General features: G+C 41.8%; 1 protein-coding gene across 1 annotated transcript in view; it reads left to right on the top strand.

Annotated features, from left to right (window-relative positions):
* Positions 1 to 1,108: 1,108 nt before the first annotated feature.
* Positions 1,109 to 24,390, top strand: part of MBOAT1 (membrane bound O-acyltransferase domain containing 1) — an 85,824-nt gene continuing 62,542 nt past the window's right edge. The window contains exon 1 of the mRNA XM_005281377.5: positions 1,109 to 1,447. Within this exon, the coding sequence (XP_005281434.2) occupies positions 1,358 to 1,447 (90 nt within the window). The 5' untranslated portion in view covers positions 1,109 to 1,357. The remainder of the gene's footprint in view (positions 1,448 to 24,390) is intronic.

Here is a 24,390-nt window from a genome sequence, read left to right as displayed (position 1 = left end):
TCCTACATTTCTATAGGCCAAATGTGCTGAACATTTTAATTTTATTTATATTCTGGGTTGAATGTGTGGATCACATGGTGTTTATCAGTACAAGCTTGGTGTCATTAATAAAGTCAGGGGTAACAAGAAAAATACATAATGTGTCAGCTGTTTCCCAAAAAGTAGAAGTGTCATCTGACAGTAGGGATGAATAAACACCAACAATGACTAACTTTTGCAGAAGTGGGAGATAGCTCTTTCTGGTTATTCTCTCCATGCCATTTTAAAAAATGGAATCCCTTGGCATTTTTTTTGTACAATTTCCAATCCTGAAAAATTACTCTTCAGCCGTATATACCTAAATTGTGTGACAGTTTCTCCAGGTCCCATATTCCCTAGGGATTTTTGCCACACACAAATCGTGACGCTAGGCAGCTGCAAGGTGAGCATTTACCCTTCAAGAGAAGGAAAGAGAACTGTATGAACAGCACGGGACAATTTTATATGGCAAGGACACCCTTTCCCTAGTGGTTTATTTTTGATAAAGTTGTGTCACAACATATGATCCTTTGCACGATTAGTCCTAGAATTTTTTTATGACTCAGTGATTTACGCTGGATACAGGGCAGGGGGCATTAGATGCCAGTTTCCAAGCGAAGGGCATCCCTCGCTCCACCCGCCAGGCGGGCACCCCTCAGCCGCTGCTCCAGGATCATTTTGCCCAGGGGCGGACAAGCTGCCCAGAGACGCCTGCCAGGCAGCCCCCACTCTCTAATGGCGTGTGCTGGAGCTGGGGAGGGTCTGTGCTTCCCCAGAGGCGGGCGCAGCCGCCGCAGCAGTAACCGGGGCGGCTTGCGTTACGTTTCAGCGGGAGGGGGAATGGGCAGGAGCCCGGCGTGTGTTCAGCGCGAAGGGAAGCCAGGGGCCCGCGGCTCCGCTCGCTTTCTGCGAGCATCCAGCCGCACCCGCTGCCCTCTGCGCGCTTCGACTTACTGAGGCTCTCGGCTCCCGCCCTGCCCGGCCTCCGCCCAGCGCCCAGCGCGGAGTGATTGGCGGCTCCGCCTATGGGCACGTCCCTGCTGGCTGTGGCGGTGGGGTCTGGACGGGAGCCAGCTCCCCCTCCCGCCCCGGGCTGTTGGCTTGAGGCTCCGCCTGGAGGATGCTGCTTGGGCCGCCGCCGCCCTCCCAAGTTCCCCCCGCCGAGTAGGAAGCGGGGAGCGGGCATCGCAACCAACCCGCAGCCGCCGGAGGGGCAGAGCCTAAGCTCCGCCGCCGCTGCATTGGCCGGGCGCACGTGTGTGTGTGTGCGAGGCTCCCGGCTGGTCCCAGCGCTGCTGTGGCTCGGAGCGGAGGGAGGCCCAGGCGGGAGGGATGCAGGATGGCAGAGACACCCAGCGTCCCCTACCGAACCACGGGCTCCACCTTGCTGCACCCGCTCAGCCAGCTCCTGGGCATCCCGCTGGACCAGGTAAAACCGACACACATGACAGGGATCGGGGGTGCCCCAGCAAGGGGCCAGTTGTCCCTGGGGAACGGGAGGGAGAAGACGTGGGGAGGAACTAATAAACTTCAGTATGATGCGATTGGAAATCTGGGCTATACAAGGCTTGTTGGGGGCTCACTTAAACGTTTTGCAAGGTTATATGTATATCAGTACATGTGTGTCAGACCAGGCGTACAAGAGTAATTTGCAACCTATTAGATACACTGCATGGGGTATTTTACATAGGGCACTGTATAGGAGGTCAGTTTTCAGCAGATCAGTTATTTCGTATGACATTTTGCCAAGGTAGTCTGTATCAGAACCTCAAGAAACAAACCTATGCAAGGTCAAAGTGTGCAGATCAGATATCTTGTAATGGACATATATGTTAAAAGACATATAAGGTCAATTTGCAAGGGCAGCCAGCAGAGATCAGAAAGTCAAGAATCTTTGTGGTTTTTGTTTTTTTAAGAAAAAAGGAAAATGGACACAACATGTGCACAGATTGCAGAGCAGACACTACTGTGTAATAGAAAGCAAAGTGATCAAGCATTGAAGTTTAGCAGGTGTTTGGTTAGTTCCACAATTTTTGTTTATACTTTAAAATACATTCTGTTATCTGTCTTGTTAACACTTATTTGAGCTATTATTTACTTAGGTAGCTGTACATGGCTCTTTCCACTATTCTGAGTCATAGTATTCTTTAGGGCTAATGCTGCTCCAAGTAGTGATATTGACCTAAATAAGGGAAAGTTTAAAACTTTTTGGGGGATGGTAATGGTGTTGTTTGCCTCATAGTCACTTAGCAGCTGACTAACCAAAGCAGCTATTTGAATACATTTTGTGTCAGGGGACAGGGGTTGAGTGTTGTAGCTCATAAAATGCCAATTAATTCAGCTATCAGGGGGTAGCCATGTTAGTCTGTGTCCACAAAAACAACAAGGAGTCCGGTGGCACCTTAACCGGACTCCTTGTAATTAATTCAGCTGTTATTCCTTAGATTATACCTACTTGGAAGGGAGATTAGGGAAAGAGACTTCCGTAATAACAAGGGACTGTTGATCCCAAAAATACCTGTGTTGAGATGTGTAGTCAATTCTCAAAATAAAAAAATAGAAGAAAGGCATCTTACAGGAATGCAAGGGTGTTCAGAGCACTCATGGCATGATATATGTGGTTGTGCTGTCACACGTTAATTTATAGGCTCATTGTGAAATTGACCTCTAACAGGTAGAGAAAACATTGGTTGGTCTTTTCTGTTTATCATTTTTCAAGCATACACACACCTATTGCCCTTTCTGCATTCTTTCAGCAATGAGGAAGTTCAGCCTGGAAGTTTGCTATACCAGCCTACTGATGTGTTCAGTAGTTGAGATTGTGCTGTGAGATAAACCAGGGCAACAAAGATTTACTGTAGGTTTTGAAATCAACAAAAACCAGGATATTCTAGATTAAGATTGACTTGTTCTCTTTTACTCATTCAGTAGCTATGCACCGTTTTGGCTATTTTTTTTTTATAAATTAATAATAAAAAAGACATTTTCAGCCCCTTCTCCCTTCCCCCTCAACTTAAAACATGCAACTTTAAATTTGTGCAGGCTTACAGTTAATGTGGTTTTTTAAAGTAAAAAATAATGTTTTTAAAAGATTGGTATTTCTAGTATTTAGTAACTACAGGAAAAAACAGGATTTATTGTAAATTCTACCTGTAAACCTATCTGTGAACGTATCTGCTAGTCCAGTCTGCTTAGAGGCAGGACAAAGAGTTTCTTTCTTTTTCTTCCTTTCTTATTTTTAAAGATATTATGGGCTGGAAACATTTTAAAACAGTGTTAAAGGAACCATAGACAGACACTATGTATTGGCTGGGACGGCATACATCAATATACAGTACAAAGAGTATTAGATAGACTGGCTGACTGAAAAGTGAATAGCTTTCAAAAATATATTCCTCCCTTCAGTGAAGATGACATAAAGACTATATTCTCTATAGACAAAATTCACCACTTATCCCCCTCATTGCCCAAAGCCTGAATGGTCATTGTGTAGGGAACTTTATAGGGATTGTAGTGGGCATAATGAAACACACATACACACAAGAGGGAGTGGGGTAGCAGGTAGGGTGACCACCTTTGTTGGCTGGAAATAAGAGAAAAACACATGAAAAATAAGGGACAACACTTTATTTCACACTATTTCCCTTAGCATATCATATACTTGTCTCTCAAGCGTATGCTTGAGGGCAACAGAAAAGTACAAAGCAATTATCATAAGCTTCAAATGAATGTGTAAAATGGTCAGTGTCCCTTTAAATAAGGAATTGGGTGGTCACCCTATCAGCTGTGATGAGAGGGGCTCTTGAGGGTTCATGAAAGCCCCGTGTTATAATTCCTCCAGAAATTTTCAGAAAGATTGGGGTGATATGCTTTCCTCTTATGGAATCTGCTTAAATATTTCTGCAAGAAGACTGCTCCATGGGACTTATAAGAATACTTCTAAGATCTGATTTCAGAGTGGTAGCGTGTTAGTCTGTATCAGCAAAAAGAATGAGGAGTACTTGTGGCACCTTAGAGACTAACAATTTTATTTGGGCATAAGCTTTTGTGGACTAAAATCCACTTCATCGAATGCCTGCAGTGGAAAATACAGTAGGAAGATATATTTACAGAGAACATGAAAAAATGGGTGTTGCCATACCAACTATAACGAGACTAATCAATTAAGCCCACCGAGACTAATCAATTAAGGTGGGCCTAATTGATTAGTCTTGTTATAGTTGGTATGGCAACACCCATTTTTTCATGTTCTCTGTGTATATATATCTTCCTACCATATTTTTCACTGCATGCATCCGATGAAGTGGGTTTTAGCCCACAAAAGCTTATGCCTAAATAAATTTGTTAGTCTCTAAGGTGCCACAAGTACTCCTCATTCTTTTTTCTCAGATCTGATTATTATTATTATTTTTGCCTTTTGAATGCACCAGCTTGTGCCAAGTGTCAAAGATTTTCAGTTTCCCTGAGGTGGGACGTGCCCAGAGCTCTCCACAAGAGCTTTACACACCTAGCCTCACTTTAAATTACATAGATTGAGCTCTGTGCAATAGTGTCAATATAGATAAGAACAAAATGCAAACACCTCCAACCTTTGTGCTAAATATAAGCTTGTTTGTCAGGTGGTGTTGCCTCCTTCCTTTGTTGGGGGGAGAGGGATTTGTGTAAATGAAAAAATAAATACGGATTGTTCAGTTTTTAACCCCTTCTTTATGCAGAACTTGCCTCCCTGGCTAAAAGAATATAGTGTTTATTATAAATCCTATGTATAAAGGGAAACATCTTGTGGGAATCCTTTATTAAAATAGTAATGATCCCTCCATGGCTTCTAAAGGCTCTGGGCTGCTATAGGGGAAATTAACCTTCTGTGTCCTCTACATGCATCTGTGGCTATGGGTTCAGTGCGGCTCTTCACCCATCCTGCTCTTCTAGTGCCTGTCTGGAGCTCAACACTGCTACTAAAAAGGATTCTGGGAGTCTCCTGCATGCCTGCTGTGCATCCCCCACCAGAGCACAATGGAATTGTGGTAGTTTCTTTATATTGGGGCTCGTCCCTGGCCCATCTGCCCCTGGGAGAATTTCACCCTGCGATAAATGCCAGCACCACAAGCTGAGCTGGGGATGTGAAAATCAGGCTGTTTTTGTTTTCTAACTTTCACATGACTAGTAATAAAGATTCTGCAGTCTTCCCTCAGCTGGCCATTCTGTTGATGAAGCCTGAGTTAGAGTAGAATCTGGCATGTTCTTTCATAGCTGTATTGACTCTGTTGTAACAACAATAGGGGGAAAATGTATGTAGGTAAAATAATCAACTTGAACAAGTGCATGGAGCATATATGTAGAGTAAAAGAATGACATTTTTATATAGTTTTTTCCTCCTTTTTAAAAATGAAAATGATGAATTATGTTTCAAAATAATGCAGAGTTCTAAAGAGCATCTAATTAGTCAACACATCTAGAAATTATACAGTACTAAAACTATTACTGACTAAACACTATATTAATGAGAGATGCTAGCAAGGTTTGCTGGTTTACATACATAATAAAGAGTTGCCATGTCTCCGTATAAATGGTATATATTCTTTTTTCCACTAGATAACATATTCTTGTATTTAACAAACCTTTCACTAATTGGAGCATGATTCTGTGGCAGTACTTCTTTAGCTGCAAGAGTACCAGATGCAAAAGGGGATAAAAATAATACAGTGTTTAGGACATCATTATATCCCAGTAAAGGAAGCCTTGAAGTGTAGCTGATTTCTGTTTTAAAAATATTGGGCAACTACAATATACACCTCCAATAACATCAGGCAAAAGAACACTTTCACCTGGTATGCTGAAAGTCACCAGTTCTACCACAGCCCCTCAGCGTAAATCTGAGTCAGATACAGCAAATTAAAGAGCAGACTTGGAGTAATAGAAATGTTGTAGACAATATTAAATTATATAAGTAGATGTGCTTAACTGCACTGTACAGGTATGTTAAATGTATGTCTTCAAGGACTTGATTGTGTATTTTTATCCATGTACATGCCTAACCCATGTACAAATGTTGCAAATACAAACAAAAGATAAATATCGTCATTAGAAAAAACGTTACCACTCAAGACTCCTTCACACTATAGCCTATTTGATACCCAAATTCCTTTTTCAGCAGCCCCCTCCACCCACCATAAATGCCCATCTCAAAACCTCAGTTTAATCCTCCCTGATGAGTCTTTTAGCGTGCCCCCAACTTAGTTGGACAGTGCCTGCATTTGTTGACATTTAGCAAAGTGAGTTACAGAGTCAAGACCTCTTCACAGAGAATGCAGTGCCACAGCTTCCCCTCCTTTTTAAACCAGGGGGCTTTTAGCTTGAGTACCTCCATTGACTGCAGTTGCTGTGATATCACTAGGGAAGCAAGATGATCTTTCAGCCGGGGTTCAAACTGTTTAGGATTTGACTGTGTCCCTTTATCTGTGGAATTATTGATGTTTTCTATGTGTCATACATTGTTATTCACACACCTATTTTTTACTTGAATTCATTCACTGCAGCTGGACTTCGTGTTTCTGTCTTGGCAGCAGTTTAAATTGAACATTCACACAAATGATTACAGGCCAAGCATACTTCCATCTAAGTGTCTGAACAAAATGTATCGGGGACATCTTCCTGATAGTGATTTGAATGGCTTTTCCACTAAAACTGCTTAGTTGGAAAACAGTTGTGGAGAGGATGTGTGTTAGAGATTTTCCATTTGGATAAAGTATAAATCATCCTAAACTTTGGTCTCAAATGTGAAGTGAGCCCCCATACCAAATCTTTGTGGAAGCTCAGAAAACTTCAGTTAAATCTGTAGCTATCAGTTTTCAGTTTTGCCTCTATTCTGGCAACCTCCTGGTTCTTGCCAGGACTACAAGAGAGTGAGCTGAATTAACATCCACAAGCCTATTTATGTGACTTTTGTAGCCCAGCTTTTGAGGTCTAAGAGACCAGTTAAGAATCTAGTCTTTCGTAAGCTTGTTGAAATTCAAGCTGAACTGCCCATATTTTGAGGTTCATCTGTCACTAAGTTGTTTAGATTTTTTCTTCCAGGCAGTGTAGCATAGAGCAGGATGAAATGAATCCTGCCTTAATACCATGGAATGGACTAGATAACCCACTAGAGATTCTTTTTGCCTAAATGAATCTAAAATAATCTTAATTGGGATGCTGTGTATCAAAACAAGGAGTAATTGGAGAAAAAATGCAACAATTTATGACTGATCAAATTAACTGAGTTTAGGACTCTAGTCTTGTTGTAGGAGGGTTGGTCCCAGGATATTAGACAGACAAGGTGGGTGAGGGAATATCTTTTATTGGTCCAACTTCTGTTGGGGGAAAGAGACAAGCTGAAGAAGAGCTCTGTGTAGCTCGAAAGCTTCTCTCTTTCACTAACAGAAGTTGATCCAATAAAAATTATCTCACCCACCTTGTGTCTTTAGGATTCTAAACAGACCAGGATTTTTGACAGAGACGTGAGTGAGTTAGTAGATGACTTTAACATGAAACATACAAATACATTTTGTGGCTAAAAATTAAATTTTGTAATGGGTTCAAGTGGGACTGAGTTATATGACCCATACACAAATTTTAATACTGTTTTTTTTTAATACAGGAACTGTTAATGTCTGTCCTGAACTGTTACATTTCATTTAATTTTTAAGTTTAATGCGTTGCACTCTGAAAATGAAAACTTGATTTGTTATTTTGAATAGCAGTAGCACTGTTAGGTTTAAGGGTGAATAAAAATCAATGATTTAAAAAAAATAATTAAAAAATCGGATTTTTTTTATTTAAATTGGATTTTTTTGATAAAATGCTTTTTGAGGAAAAACCTATCTAAAGATAGTTAATATTAATGATTAACCTGTTGAATTGGAGATAGTTCACCTCCCAATGACTTCATAAATATCTGCTTCAGTTACCTTTGATAAATGAAATAACCAATCATTCATTTTCTGATATAGCTCTAAAACTAATCTGAAAAGTTTTCAAAATAAATCACTGTTTAAAAATGTATAGTGTGTACCTTCTAAAAAGGAAACCTACAGCTATCTCTGAGTTGTGAAGAATATGTATTAAGGTTATAACAACCAACAAGAATTCACTTTTATGTAGAAAACCATGATTAAATCGAGTCTTCCTGACTAGTGATTTAAATCAATTTGATTTAAATCAGATCCATCCTGTTAGATTTATTATTTCATTGCAAGACTCACACTCAGCTGGCTATAAAAAACTTGTCTGATATTCAGTTATTTGAGGAACAGTGTGTGCTAATGTAATCTAAAGACTGTATCCTGCATGTATATTCACAGAGAGGTACTGCTAAGCGTTCATTTGCTAGCTTTTGAGTGCTCAGCTGTGTAGCATTGATGCTATTTTAATGTAGTTAAAATGGAAGTATTGTTTATTTTTTTTTATATAATGCCATAGAGGTATATAGTATTTTACAGGAAGAATGAGGCTATGTTCCCTGCCGGGGATTGAGGTTACCCCCTGAGAATTATTCCCTATGCATGCCAATATAATCCTCTGTAATATTATAAAATGTTATACAGAAGACTAGAAGCCTTTGAAAATAAATGCCTATGGAAGATTCTGGGCATTTGTTGGAAAGATTTAATCACCAGCAAAGAGATACAAAAAAATCACCAACTAGAAGCTCATTTCCACCAGAATCAGAGAGAAAAGGTGGACTTATTTGAGCTATGTATTCTGTATGCCAACACACATGATATGTCTACGCAATTAAAAACCTGCGGCTGGCCTGTGCCAACTGATGGGCTTGCAGGGCTGAGGCTAAGGGGCTCTTTAATTGCGGTGTAAACATTCAGGTTTGAGCTGGAGCCTGGGGACTGGGACCCTCCCTCCTCATAGGGTCCCAGAGCCTCTCCTCCAGCCAGAGCCCAGCTGTCTACACTGCAATTAAACTGCCCCTTAGCCTCAGCCCTGTGAGCCCATCAGCTTGCATAGGCCAGCCACGGGTGTGTAATTGCAGTGTAGACATATTAACAGACTCCTGCATGCAGCTGTCAAGTGGAAATCCAACTGGTGTGAGGAAACAAAGGCATCTAAGAGAAACCTTAAGAAGAGCTCTTATCAGGGAGAGCTTAACAGTCAATATCAACACCGTAAAGCTGTCTGCAAATGACGGAGAGGAATGGAAGAGACTAACTTCCACTCTGTGTACCAATATCAGTTTGAGAAGGATGTAATAATAATAATAATAAGGTAACAATACAAACCTCTCTCTGACTTAGCAATATGTGCCCCATCTCTACATTGTTCTCATTCAGATGGTAATTTCAGCCTCAGAGTTCTTAGCCAGCATCTTGATATTATGCAAGTAAATATTTCCATGTCTCCTTATTCATTGAAAACAAAGTCTTTGTCCTGATAAATTTTCCATTTGGCAGGGAACAAAATTGCAATTGGGAAATAGCCTCTCATGAATTTTCCTACTTTGTGCACTTTCCTTTCCTTCTCATTTGTATTACATAAGATCTGGAAAAATAAATGTTAGGGATTTTGTATAGAATTTCCTGAAGTCCTCTCTCTACGTTAATCATAGTAGGACTGATTCACCAGTGCAAAGTGACCCCAAAGCCACTCTATGGCCTCCTCCAGTGTAGGGGCCTCCATGGCAAGCACAGTGCTATCTATACTTGCCCTGCTCCCCACTCCAGTTCCACAGGAGATGCCAATACTGGGGACTTGTTGGGTGCAGGAAGAGGTCTGGTTGTGGCTTTCCTATGCTCCGAATTCCCAGGTTCTGCAAGACCCATATGGATGGGCAGCTCTCAGGATAGCCAAACTAACTCCCAGTAGACCCAGGATAAAGGAGGTGCAAGTCTGGTTCCTGCGCCAGGGTCTCCACCAGTGTAGCGATGAATGTAGCCCTCCATTCTTATCTAAAATGATAAAATCATCTGCAAGGTACAAATGATGTCAACAAACTAGATTTCCTTCTGGAACCTAAGGCCTATTCAATGTCTAATGTACCATATGACCTAATCGCTTTTAAAAGTACTGGAAAGTATTTACATGCCAAAGTTACTAGGTCCCCTCCTCCTTGCCCAGTTAGTCTAAGGGCTGGTCTACACTGGGGGGGAGGGGGGATCGATCTAAGATATGCAACTTCAGCTATGCGAATAGCATAGCTGAAGTCGAAGTATCCAAGATCGAATTACCTGGGGTCCACATGGCGCGGGATCGACGGCCGCGGCTCCCCCGTTGACTGCGCTACCACCGCTCGCTCTGGTGGAGTTCCGGAGTCGATGGTGAGCGTATTCGGGGATCGATATATCGCGTCTTAATGAGACGCGATATATCGATCCCGGATAAATCGATTGCTACCCGCTGATATGGTGGGTAGTGAAGACATACCCTAACAAGTGGACTTAAATTGTAAGAGCCTGCTTGACATTCTAGAAGTTCAATTACATTCTGGCATGAAAGCTGCCATTGTCCTTCAGTAACGCCTCTGACATTCATTTAGCTCTTTCTTCAGAATATTTCACTGGCTGATCTGTACTTTACTTCTGTCAACATGGTGGATTTCAGTCTCTCCTCTGTAAGGGTTGTTTCAGTTGGTTCACACATCTTGTGCAATTTACTGTCAATTTGCAGGGTCACTTTGAAAAATAACTACAGGGAAATCGCTTGATCAGATGTTTCCTGCCCCAGAGCAAGAGGGCATCCAGTCATGCTCTTCTCATCTATTGATGATCTTAGTTTGAAAAATTCCTTTTCTGTAATCCTTGCTTTTGTGGTTTAGGACATTTTAAAACGGCTCTGCAATCTTATAGGTGAAGTGTGAAGCAAAAATGAAGGCACAATAAATTGAATTTGCCACTTCTGAGCTACAAGGACTTTAACTTTAACTTTAAAAGGACTTTAACTCAAACTTTAAAAGAATAGAAAACTTTTTTTTACTTTTTTCCTCACTTGAAATATATTGGGCCCTTACTAAAGTTAGGTGGGAAATAGTTTTCTTATCCTACAAGAATTTTCAAAATTTTAACATATTTTTTCCATCCTGAATTGGGATGAAAATTTGAAATCTCAAACATCTTCATAAAACAAAAATCCAAAACTTTGTTTTGTGTTGGGTCAATAGAAACATTTGTAAATATTTTGATTTTGACCTTTAAACATTGGTTTAATTTTTTTTTACTATAAACTAACTTAAATTTCAAAATAAAAAATCATTTCAAACAGAAAAAATATTGACATTTTGAAAATGTCGATAAGGGGTGTTTTGACAATTTCAAAACTTTTTTTTAATAAATTTTTCTAACCAGGAAAGTTACCTTTTCCTTAAATAGTTTGTTTTGACTAATTGGCGTTTTCCAATAAAAAACATTTAGCTGAAAAACTAGCTTTAGTCCTTAGTTTGCTTGATTTGCTGGAGGAGCCTGAGTTGGTTGATCAGAATGTCTATATATAGCGTGACCACCACCACAGTGTTTAGGCACCAAACACCGAAACTTTAAAAAGCATTGTTGCTGTTCAGAATCAGACTGTTCTCTCCAGTCTTCACTCAGTTATGTCATAGATCTGTGGGTTGTTTTGGAGGATGACATCTTGGGGTGGGTGGAGAGAGAAACTCACTGGCCATATTATTTCTTTGTGCTTGAGGGAGATTGTGCGGTTATCTTTTGTTCGGCTTTGTCTCTTTTAGGGCTCATAGATATATCCTAGCTTCCAGTGGCAGGAAACTCCAGAGCAAGTGACCTCTGCTGAAGATGCGCTGCCCCTGGTTCCCAAGTTTTACTAGGGGCTCTGAGACCCATGATACCCTTGTGTGTTATAGTTCTTACGTGTGGTGTGAAAAGAGAGAGAGGGACCCTGAACCCTAGTGAGGGCTTTGACAATAGAGTTCCATTTTCAATGTAGCCCTGCCCTTCATATCTGCATTTTTCACTGAATTCTTGTGATTAGCCCATTTTTACATCTGGGTTGCCTGAGATCTTAAACAGCTTAAAATAATTCTTAGTGAGAGAATGAAACTTTTTTACACTGAAAACCATACGTGAAGGCTTGTAACTTTGTGACATCATAATGGATTTTTTTTTTCCTGGTGAGTCTATTTTCTTCCCGGAAAACACTCTCTCTTGTATTCTGTGTAACCCAGACTAGACATCCAGGCCACTCTCCCTTTTTCTGAGGAGGGTTGCTGATTTCCTCTTGGGCCAGTCACACCTGCTTTAGTTGCTGGGGAGAGAGGGTTTCTGACGTATGAAATAAAGTGCTCCTTGTCCCCTGGGATGAGCCTCAGTAGCATTTCTGGCACTCAGTGTAACTGAGCACTGTACTGCCAGCCAGTGTGGCAGGCTTCTTAGTGAAGGGGGTGTTTTTATATAAGCAGAAATACAATTGCTGAAATGGAAATTGAGGAATCTGGATTAGTGATCTCACAAAAATGTTTTGGAGTTGTTTCAGTGTTTGGCTTAAACACAAAACATTAAAAGTAGCTTATTCAGGCCCAGAAAGGAACTTCAGCCACTGGTTGTATACATTTTCCCTGTGCTGCATGTCCGAGACCCATGATGATAGCTCTAATCGGACCGGAGCTCTTTTTTTCATTAATGTTCTCTTGTCCAAGGCTGTGTTTGGCATTGGTGTGTACATAGGATAGGAATGTGGAGATGTAGGGAGATATGAAAGTGGACATTTTTAAGGGCCATTTTTATATAACTTCCATGAATTGACATTTATATATACCTTTTCAACTGTACTTAAAAAAATATTTTTAGACAGATGTGGTTAATTAGTTTAAATCTTCTCAAATAACTGTACTTTTAAAGAGTACCGTAGTTTTTTCCCCTTGTTGTGGACACAAGGAGTGTTAAAGAATAGTTCAATGTTGACTTTCTTTATCTCTCACATACATACTATTTCTTATCACTAGCCTGTTGAGGCTAGTAGTAAGCATTCACACCAAGTCTGAGGAGCTGTGATTCATCGATCGGGATTATATGTTACCACCACTGTTTTCCCTCCCTGCAACTCCCATTGGTACTGCAGCTTCTTACTTTTATTAAATTATCTTAGCTTTACATAGCACTTTTCATTCTGAAGAGTCTTTAAAAATGCTCTGCAAACTACATTAAATGCAAAAACTGTACACTAATGTAGCACTAGGGATGAGGAAATTAAATGCAGAAAAGTCAGGTGATTTGGAAGTTGAAGGGCCTGGTCTCCAAGTGAAGCCTCCATTTTTGATAGCAGAGTTTTTGAACTCAGATTGAATTGGGGGCACTATTTTTCACCCACAACTCATTCATGTTTTTTTCTTGTAATTCTCTGCTGGCTAAATTGGGACTACTGATTTGAAAATCGGGCCTAATATTCCTAGAACAACGTTAACTTGCCCACACTATACTCAATGTTTACTTTGTACATTTAACAGTCTAAGCAGTATATTAACATTTAGTCATATTCCCTACCTACCTACACTGTTAAACTTTAATAGGCTTCCAAGACATTAAATAATTTGTGGGGTTTTTATTTAAGTATAATAGTCACACATACATATATAGTATATGCAAACACAAACACATGGAGACTATCCCCAGTTGCTCCATAACAACACCTTTGTTAGCTAATTTCTTATAGTCATCACAAAACTTGTGGGACTTCCAGAGCATTTTGGGTGAGGAGAGGGTGGTGGTTTTGCTGATCAGCTCAGGAAAGGCATTCCATTCTGAAGGAGCAGCTGAATTCTCCTTCATGTAGTTGGGAGTATTTGGTTGAGCAAGTCAAGATGTAATATTCAAACCAAACAGAGCTGTAACTAGTACACAAGGGTCGATTTGCATCCTTGTTCTTTACATTCTGAGACAGCTTTTTCCAGTCAGCTATGGAAACAGTATTATTATTCTGAAGGTGATATTTTTGCTAGCTGTCACTGTTTTCTTCAGAAGTGTCAGTTAAAAGATGACAATAATTGACATCTTTGTATTTTTTAAATTTCATTTTTATGGCAATCAACATAAAAAAAAAAAGAGGAACAATTACATGGGAAACTATTTTTACTTAACCATAGAAAGAAAGATTGAAAAGATTGGGATTGTTACTTTAGAAGGGGGACTAATGAAAGGGGACAGGATGAAAGTATATAAAATAATGAATGATATAGCGAAAGTAGACTGGGACTTCTGTTCTTCCTGTCTCATAACACAAGAACATGGGGATATTTAATGAAATTGAAAGGTTGTAAATGCAATCATGGTAAAAGGAAGTACTTTTTCCACATAACACTCCATTGGAATGTGAAACTCATTGCCACAGGGTGTCACTGAGGCTAGGGACTTGTCAGGATTCAAAGAGGGATAACAGGACCATCCAGAGTTATACTAGTTAATGCTAAAAAAGAGTATTGGGAAGGCCATAAAACTTCATATTGGGGATTAGGTTGAGACCTTAACGAAGGGCTGATTATTTCTTGCACCTTCCCCTGAAGCTTCTGGTGCTGGTCACTGTTGGAGACAGGATATTGGACCATGGGTCTGATCCAGTATGGCAGCTCCTATGTTCTTACAGTGGCTATTTCTGTGTGCCTTCTAGTAAAGTCACATCCCTCACAGTAGAATGATCTTTACCGCTTCATCTGATTTTTATATATATATTGCTTACTGGCTGTGTGGGAGACTATTGATTGCTGATTGCAGGATGGGCGGCTCAAGTTCAAAGTTCATCTAGATCAGTCTAGTTCTCAGCTACTTTGTGCCATTGGAATGGCCCAGAGCAGCCAGAGTGAACCCCAAAATTTGGCTCATCAACCTGGGGCTAGCAGCAGGAACTTCTCAAATTCCTGTCTCCATCTGATGAAAAAATCCTATACTATCAGTTATACCAGGGATCGGCAACCTTTGGCATGTGGCCAGCCAGGGTAAGCACCCTGGTGGGCCAGGCTGGTTTGTTTACCTGCCGCATCCGCAGGTTCGGCCGATTGTGGTTCCCACTGGCCGAGGTTCGCTGCTCCAGGCCAATGGGGGCGGCGGGAAGCAGCAGCCAGCACATCCCTCGGCCTGCACCATTTCCCGCAGTCCCCATTGGCCTGGGACGTCCAAACCGGCCCGGCCCACCGGGGTGCTTACTCTGGCGGGCTGCGTGCCAAAGGTTGCCGATCCCTGAGTTATACAATCAGCTCAGACTCATTTTAGGGATGGTAGGGAAAAACTGAAGTATCGTACCACATTCTGTACTTATGTTAGCCTTTCAGCAATGGCAAACTTTTGTCCGTGTTGTTTTAGGGCTCTTTTAAAAGATTTCTATACTGAATTATTCCATTAAAAGGAATTTTTATTATAACTGGATGGTATTGGTCTAAAGCCTTATTATACAAGGAAATATAGAGAGAATTCAGGTTGGCAACCCAAGTATTTAGAAAGGAGATGTTCCAGGTCTTCTAAAGCATATTTTTATGACTGTGGATAAGACTTATTTGAAAGAAATGTTAAAATCATTCATGCAACTTAAAGCATAACAAACTCCTCTCCCAATATATTTTTCTCTCCAATATGTTCAGATTTGATATAGTTTGAGGAAAGACGTGGAAAGGTACAGTTCTGAGTTTGTGATGTTGAATCCTAATACTACCCTTAACATTTTCTCTTTCTAAAATATATTCTCAAACAACTCTTCTCTTAGTACATATGTTGTTGGTGTGTTCATGGCAGGACAGGTTGTTTTTATTCAATGATTAAGAGTGGTCACTTTAAAAGTACTCCTAAAACGTAAGGATTGTCTTCTACTCTTCAATAGTCATGAAATAGAAAATGAGATTGGTTCATATACAAAGGAAAAGAGCGCATAGCTTCTTCTATATCTGACTAGATAAACGTGGCAAAGATACTGTCCCCCTTGAAAAAGTATATGACTGTGCTAAAGGCAAAGATGCACGTTTGTTTGTTTTTGATATTTTTTACTGATATGGCAATTTTTTATTGACAAGTACAATGTCTGGGTTGTAATCTTCAAGCTATGCCATATTACAAATAAAAAGTACAGAGTATTGTTTTTAGGAAGGCAGTGTGATCTAGCAGGTAGAGCACTGGACTGGGACTTGGGAGACCTGTATTCTATTCCTGGCTCGGCCACTGGCCTGCTGTGTGACCTGGGGCAAGTTGTTTCATCTCCAGGTGCCTCAGTTTCCTTAACTACAAAATGGGGATCATGATACTTGCCACCTTTGAGTTCTACCGATTAAAAATATTAGACAAGAGCTAGGTATTGTTATTATTCATTATAAATGAGTGCCTTTGCTGTATTGTGATACAATGGATTATCAAGGTGCAAATATATTTTTTAATTAGTCAAAGAAATGAAAAGCAAAATAATCCCCTTCCTTCAAATTTAGAGTATAAAATGTGGATTTCTAAGTTGTTTTCTTCATGCTGTTGCACTCCAAACTGATTATTGCTCATGGTGTGTGTGTTTTCCTGTTTTTCTTTATGATTTTGGTTACTAAGTTTGAAACCAGAAAAAAAAGAGTGGATTTTTTCTTTGCCTAAACAACAACAACAGCAACAACAAATCTTTTGTGTAAGCTTCTACAAATCACTTAAGACAAGATTTTTCAAAAGCAACTCGTAATTCTGAGGTGGGCAACTTGAGATACATAAAAGAGGCCTGGCTTTCAGAAAGAGCTGAGTACCTGCCTGTGAAAGTCAGGTTATTCTTAGGTGTGTCAGGTTGGGCACCCAAAAGTGGAGGTACCCTAGTCACCTCTGAAATTCTTTTCTTCTGTTTTTTTTTTTAATCCCTTTTTGGTCCTCTTTTTTGGTAGTATGATGGATTGTAAATGTGTTTGTAGTTATTAACTGAATTTAGCTGAGGAATCTTAGATGGACCAAGATCTAGAGTCAACTGCTGTAAAGTCTGAGTATGCCCAGAAAAGAAATGTATGCTGCTGGCAATGTCAGATCATGAGCAGAAATAGGAAAAAAAAATAACCACAACAGGATATTGCAGATGTTCACATCTTCTGTAGTGGTTTCTTTTTCTGCTATGGTACTAAAGGAGTTAAAAAAAATTAGTTAAATTCTGGTACATAAGTAAACTCTGGTGCATAAGTAAAATATAAACAAAGATATATCATTTTAAGTGCAGTAGCAAGATAATTTTATCCTTAAGCCAGAGGACAACAGGAAAGGGTAATATTTTAAGACCGTGGATGCTCTATTCAGCACTTTTGTAGGCATTTGCTTGACATTGGCAGTTATGACTGACATCGGATGCTGGCTAATTCTGCACAGTCACCATCACATTGGAAGCATGAAACAAAGTTACGGCTGCTAGGATATGTAAGAGGCCCTTCAAAAGAGGGTTAAACTGTTGAGAGAGAAGCTTGCACTCAGGACTTGGAAAAATTAACTTGCCAGTGGTGAGCAGGCAGATTCCTTTAGTGAGGGTGAAGGTCTGCACCATCAATTTAGGGATAATTTAAGCTTTCTTTATTAAAAAAAGTTATTAGCCCTTATGTTTGCAAAAATAACCTTCCAAATGTTAACTGATGTATGGCATTATCTTTTTGGAGTTTGCATGCCAGACAGCTCAGGTGCCTCTGCTCTTAGCTTTGCCATGTGCAGCAGAGGGAAATTAATAAGTCTGACGTTAGTTTTACTGCTGCTTTTTAGCATTTTGAAGGCCTCATTGAAACTGCCAAGATTCACTTGTTTCCCATTGCTACTTTGGGAAGGCTCTAATCAGCAGCAAAGGTATGTACTAGAATTACGAGGGTGGATTAGAATCACAAGACCCTGGCAGAAATATCAATACCCCTTCCCTTTCTTACACCTGTGGCTGGATGGCGACAGGGCTCCTTACCAGAATGTTATCTCTGGCCCTCACTGGAGGCTCCTCCATACCCTTGTGTCCATATCTGCTCCTAGTTGGAAGCTTTCTCTCTGAGGCTAGAAAGGTGTTTGGTAAAATTTTAATCCCCATTTTCAAGAATGTTATTCTTTGTGGAATATTTCTGAATCAGCCTTTAAAATGCAATTATAAACCGTTGTTTAAGAGAGTTCTCCTCCTCTGCTTCTTCCATAAACTCTGTTGGTTTGTGTCTTTGGGGGAGTAAGATTACTGAAACGATGAAGAGAACAGGAAGGATAGAGGTTTACCAAAGCCTTCTCATTGCAGATGCAGGAAGTTGATCATGTAGACTACGCCCACCAGATCAGAACAGTGGCACACTAATTGCTTAAAAATAACATTTTAAAACACATAACAAAGATATTTTGGATAAGATTTTCAGAAGTGACTAGTGATTTTGGTTCCTCAATTTTTGGATGCCCTTTTAGATACCTTAAATGGGCCTGATTTTTAGAGAGTGCAAAGTACCAACCTCTGAAAAATCAGGCCCCTTTAAGATATCTCAGTTTGAGTACCCCAAAATTGAGACACCCCAAATCACCAGTTACTTCTGAAAATCTTTGCTCTCTCACTTTAGTTGAAGCAATATGCTACAGAATGTGGCTGCTTCTCTCGCTTCTGTTAATGCTCACACACATGCAGTGTGTTATAACCTTCCTTGAGTGTAGCCCTCTTGAGCCCTTTAAAATGTGTTCTACGCAGCTAACTCTTGCAATGTTCTCCCTGATGTTTTAAGTAATTAAAAGCCATAATTTTTCTGATTGATGTACTGTGGCCAAGGTTTGAAAACAACAAGAGCCAAAGTTAGATTCACAAATCCATATTTACTAGCCTTACCACATCTCAGAGATTTATTTTTCATCAAATAACTTTCTTCCCAGAATGGTGTGCTTAAATTTTACACAGTGACAACAGCTTCATCATTTTAAAAACACACAGTTTAGAGCCGTGGTGGGCAAACTTTTTGGCTCGAGGGCCACATCTGGGTATAGAAATTGTATGGCGGGCCATGAATGCTCACGAAATTGGGGTTGGGGTATGTGTGTGCGGGGGTGAGGGCTCTGGATGGGCCTGCGGGCTCCAGGGTGGGGCCAGAAATGAGGAGTTCAGGGTGCGGGAGGGGGCCCCGGGCTGGGGTATGGGGGGCCTGAGGGCTTCTGCTAGGGGTGTGGGCTCTGGGGTGGGGCTGGGGATGAGAGGGTTGGGGTGTAGGATGGTGCTCCAGGCTGGGACTGAGGGGTTGGAGGGTGGGAGGGGGATCAGGGCTGGGGCAGAGGGTTGGGGCGCATGGGGGTGGCTCAGGGGTGCAGGCTCCGGGCAGCACTTACCTCAAGCGGCTCCCAGAAGCAGCGGCATGTCTCCCCTACGGCTCTTATGTGGCGGCACGGCCAGGCGGCTCAGCTGCGCGCTGGCCTGTCCTCAGGCACCACCCCTGCAGCTCCCATTGGCCGGGAATGGGAGCAACAGGGGCGGCGCTTGGGACAGGGGCAGCATGGGGAGCAGAGCCCCCTGGCCACACCTCCGCGTAGGAGCCGAAAGGGGAACATGCCGCTGCTTCGGGAGCCGTGCGGAGCAGCCCCAACCCTGTTCCTTGGCTGGAGCACTGGAGCGGGGCAAGCCCCAGTCCCTGCTCCCCAGCGGGAGCTCAAGGGCTGGATTAAAATGGCTGGTGGGCCGGATGCGGCCTGCGGGCCGTAGTTTGCCCACCACTGATTTAGAGCAACCTCCTGAAAATGCTTCTTTCCCTACTGATCTTTCTGCTGTGTGCACACATTGGCTGTTGTTGCAGGGAGGATAATGAGTGTTGCAGTTTTGGGTATTGATGGTCGTTGGTGTGTGTTTTTTTTTTTTAAGGCATTAAAGTATTTGTTATAGAAAGAAAAATTCAAATAGAATTGCATTGACTTTGAAAACGGATGCAATACAGGAAAATGGTAGACAAAATTTTAGACTTATCAACTTTGGCCCCAGCTAAGGAATGTACTTTATGGTTAAACGTTTTAAGCATGTGAATAATCTCATTGAAATCAATAAGACCACACACATGCTTAAAGTTTGGCACATTTGTGAATTGGGGCCTATTATTACTTGAAAGATCATGCAGTCCTTACCTGTATCTCCCATTGGGGCTTGGGGAATTTAATTTGAGTCATGACTAAAGGAATGGGCCCCAACTGGGAGGGGCAAATACATGTTGTTTGTTCATTTCTGAAAGAAAATCGAAGTGTATGCTGTATTCTTGTCTGCGTGGCATAGTCCGATATTACAAGGAAATATTTGACCTGCCATACTCCAACCTGCTGCCTGAAATAAACCCTTAATACTGAACCAACATTGCAGATCTCTTTTGCACTACCACTCTAGTGCATTGTTACTTATAACTGTTTACCAAAGAATCTTGAGAAAATAAAAGCCCCAGAGGGTAATCATCTGGAGGCTGTATTTAGATAAATATCCTCCCAAGGACTTGGGTGGCTGGCAGGAGTTCTAGGTTCTAGGAGTTAAAGAACCTTCAGTCTGTTTGACTTGTATCAAGCTCTTACCTGACAAAACCTGTCCAAGATATCTAGCTAGTGCTTGGCTGCCTGTTTCCTTTTCATTACTGAGGGCATGTCTACACTACAGCCCTAAGTCAACCTATATTAGGGCGACTTATAGCCACCACGTTAATTACTGCAATGGCTGATGTCCATTCTACCCTTCTTCTGTTGGTGGTGTGCATCCTCACCAGGAGCGTTTCCACCGACTGAAGAGGGGCAGAGTGGGGGGCTGAGAGCCAGGACTCCCTGCGGGGAGCCCAGCTGCCCTGTCCCTCCAGCTCTCGCCTCCCTACTCCCAGCTGGGACTGTGGGGCAGCTGCCCACTGGCTTCTTGCTTCCCTTAGTGTGGAGCCTCCAGGCAGCAGCCCAGCTGGGAGTGGGGAGCCTGGGGGCAGCCAGCCTCTAGCTGCCTGGCTTCCTTGTCAATTTCCAGCATGGATCTGTGAAATTGACAAGACAGCCAACAGCCCATGTAAATAACCCAGTGTGTACACAGACATTGCATTGCCCTAAGTACACTGACATAAGCCCTATGCCTCTCATGGAGCTGGAGTTACTATGTCAGTGCAGTACGGCGCTTAAATCGGTGGGACAAGGCTGTAGTGTGTACACTGACATAATTGGGTCAAAGCTGTCTTATGTGGACCTAACTGTGTAGACCAGGACTGAGTGCTGCCTGGTTGCTATGGTTCCTGTGGCAGTGGTGATGGAGGAACAGGGTTAAGTAAACACTTTTGAGGATTCCTATGAAGATAAAAGCCCTTTGCTTTGTTGGAGACCTTATCAGATGTGAAGAGACCACTCAGGTACTGTATTTACCAGCCAGGTATTCACTTATAGGAAATGGCCAGTTAAATCTGTTAAATTTTATGACAAGCCAGGACCTGTGTAATCTAAGGGAATGTGTACACTAAAGTTATACCACTTTTATTAAAACGCTGGAATTAAACCGCTATTGCATGTCCACACTGTGCTCCTTGTGACGCTGGAGCGCATCCACATTAGCAGCTCTTGCAATGGCAAAGAGAGCAGTGCATTGTGGTAGCTATTCCACTGTGCAACTGGCCGCAGGGTGCTTTGGGAAGGGTTTGCAATGCCACATGGGGCAGGCACAGTGTCACACGATGCAGGTTTCCCAATCCCATTGTTCCATGGGCATCCTACTACATTGCCAGCTGCTTTTCAACTGAAGTGCGGGGGAGGGAGATTGTGTGACAGGAACGTGTATGTGTATGGAGCGGGGGAGAGAGACACTGTGTTTTGGGGGACAGAGTGTGTCAGCATGCTGTCTTGTAAGTTCAGACAGTGGCAGGAAGCAACTAGTCCTGAGGCAGGGGAAGGGGGAAACCACGACATCAGCCCCTGACTCCCTCCCTGGGCTCTCTGCACAGCAATCTCTCTCTTCTCTCACACACACGGACACCTGCCTCTGTGTTCAACAGCACAAGCATTTCACATTAATGGTTTACTTTGTGTCCCGGAGCAGATCAGCACAGCACACGACTGTCAGAAATGGTGCTTTGAAAAGGGAGGGGTGCATGTCTCTAGGGCAGCCGAGTTCAAAACAATGTGCAGAACGGTCATTTGAGGCATTATGGGACAGCTCTGGAGGTCAATTACAGTGCAGAAAGCAATCAAATGTCTACATGGGCAACAGAGCGCTGGAGCCTCTTTGCAAATAGCCTTACTACTCTCGTTTGAGGTTTTTTTGGGTTTTTTTTGCAGCGCTGCAACTGAGGAGTTTCTGCGCACAAAGTGGCTTGGCAGAGTGTACACGTCTGCAGTTTGAGTGCAAAAAGCTGCTTTACTGCGCAGAAACTTGTCAGTGTAGACAAGCCCTAAGGGTCAGAGCGTCAGCTGCTGCCTGAGTCTGCCTCTGACCACATGGAAAAGAACAATTTGGCACTGTTTGTCCAGCACACGGGATTCGCTGGTGCTCTGTGGGATTTTGGGGATGGCTCAGGATGGGGCAAGGCAGGGTTGACTGCTCTTCACGTTACTATCTCTTGCAGAGCCCCTAGATTTCCACCAGTTAGAAGTTAGAGCTCGCAACAAGTCTCCTCTGCATTGTTACTGAGCAGTAAGAGGGGGTCCCAGGCTGCCTTGGCGGCGGGGGAGAGGGGGTGAGAAAGGGGGGCAACAGAACACTGCACATTGGCTGCTGGCAGTGTAGCTGTCTCTTGCTTCTGAATCCTGAGGAGCCACATAGCTGGGAGGCCCTGTCACACCATCCAAGCTCTGTGCCCTTTTACCTAAAAGGATTATTTACAGGATATATACCACAACGTAAACCTCCCAATGTTTCTTTTGATTGCTTCCTGGTAATAGTATTTTAATCTTTGTTAATCAGGAGGCATGGGGCGGGCTCTACTGGGGAGCAAGTACGTAGATAAAAATGCTGACGCTCAGAAGTATGTTGGTTACTATGATATTCTTCTAAATCTTTGGCTCAAATTTGGATTTCTGTAATGCAACATGGACAATTTGGTTAAAACTCAAATCGAGTTATTTAAGGAAAGGCTATCTCAGTGGGCCTTGTAATTCCATTAATGCAACTCAGATGCATTTCTAGTGATGAAAGGGCTTTCATGACCTAGCTAAACTATGTTGTAAAATGAAATGTTGTATAACAAGTGTTTTGTTGGTTTGGGTTGCTAGGCGTGGGTGCTTCTGAATTTTAAGTTAGCAAGGTGGGGAAGTGACTACCAAGAGGGTGAAATGAAAGCTTCTCCTTTTCTGGAAAATCAAGAGCTGCCACTGGTGCAGTCTTTGAGCCATTTCTAAGTAGGTACGTCCTCTTGAGTTGTCACTTTTCTCTTCCTTTTCACAATTCCAAAACCATTTCACTTCAAGTTACACATCATCATTTAAGCAGGATAAGTCTGGTCATCAGTACTTCAAAAGGAGACCCACAGAGAAAAGCCAGTGAAGGTAGCACACTTCCCTCTGATTCAGCATTGAACCAGTGTTCCAGCACCATGGTTAGGGAGACAGGAGATGCCATCTTTCAGGTGATTTGTGAAATCAAGGTCCCAACTACGTGGGGTCATTAACAATCCTATAGCACTTTTTGCAAAAGTTAGGGTGTTAGTCCTGTTTTCCTGGCACAGTTCCAGTTTGGATAATTATATTTTACGTATGTTTTTCCTTCAAGTATTCTTCACTTTCTGTCCTGTGTTGTGAATTGGCTTGTAGTATTGCTCTTAAACATCTGCCACAAGAGGTGGCAGCATTTCAGATGTGTGGAATTAATATTATTTTATTGTTACTATTCTTTTATTTGTAAACCACTTTTGAAGATGAAAGTTTCTATTATTAGTATAAAACACTGGTATTATCACAGTCTGGGCAACCAATATGCTTCATAGCTAATGTCTTAAGGTGTCTTGATTAGAAAACCCCTGAATTACTGAAGTTTTCTAAGTACTCCTGGCTATCTCAGAATTCCTTTGTATCTATCATAGTAAGTTACTGTGTCATAACTATAAAGGGAAGGGTAACAGCTCTCCTGTGTACAATACTATAAAATCCCTCCTGGCCAGAGACTCCAAAATCCTTTTACCTGTAAAGGGTTAAGAAGGTCAGGTAACCTGGCTGACACCTGACCCAAAGGACCAATAAGGGGACAAGATACTTTCAAATCTTGGCGGGGGGAAGGCTTTTGTTTGTGTTCTTTGTTTGGGAAGTTGTTCGCTCTTGGGACTGAGAGGGACCAGACATCAATCCAGGTTCTCCAAATCTTTCTGAACAAGTCTCTCATATTTCAAACTTGTAAGTAAACAGCCAGGCAAGGCGTGTTAGTTTATCTTTGTTTTTTCAACTTGTAAATGTACCTTTTACTAGGGTGTTTACCTCTGTTTGCTGTAACTTTAAAGTTATTTTCCATCCTGATTTTACAGAGATGATTTTTACCTTTTTCTTTAAT

The sequence above is a fragment of the Chrysemys picta genome, chromosome 2, assembly GCF_011386835.1.
Source record: "Chrysemys picta bellii isolate R12L10 chromosome 2, ASM1138683v2, whole genome shotgun sequence".
NCBI lineage: Eukaryota > Metazoa > Chordata > Testudines > Emydidae > Chrysemys > Chrysemys picta.
This window is presented reverse-complemented; position numbering and strand designations above follow the sequence as displayed.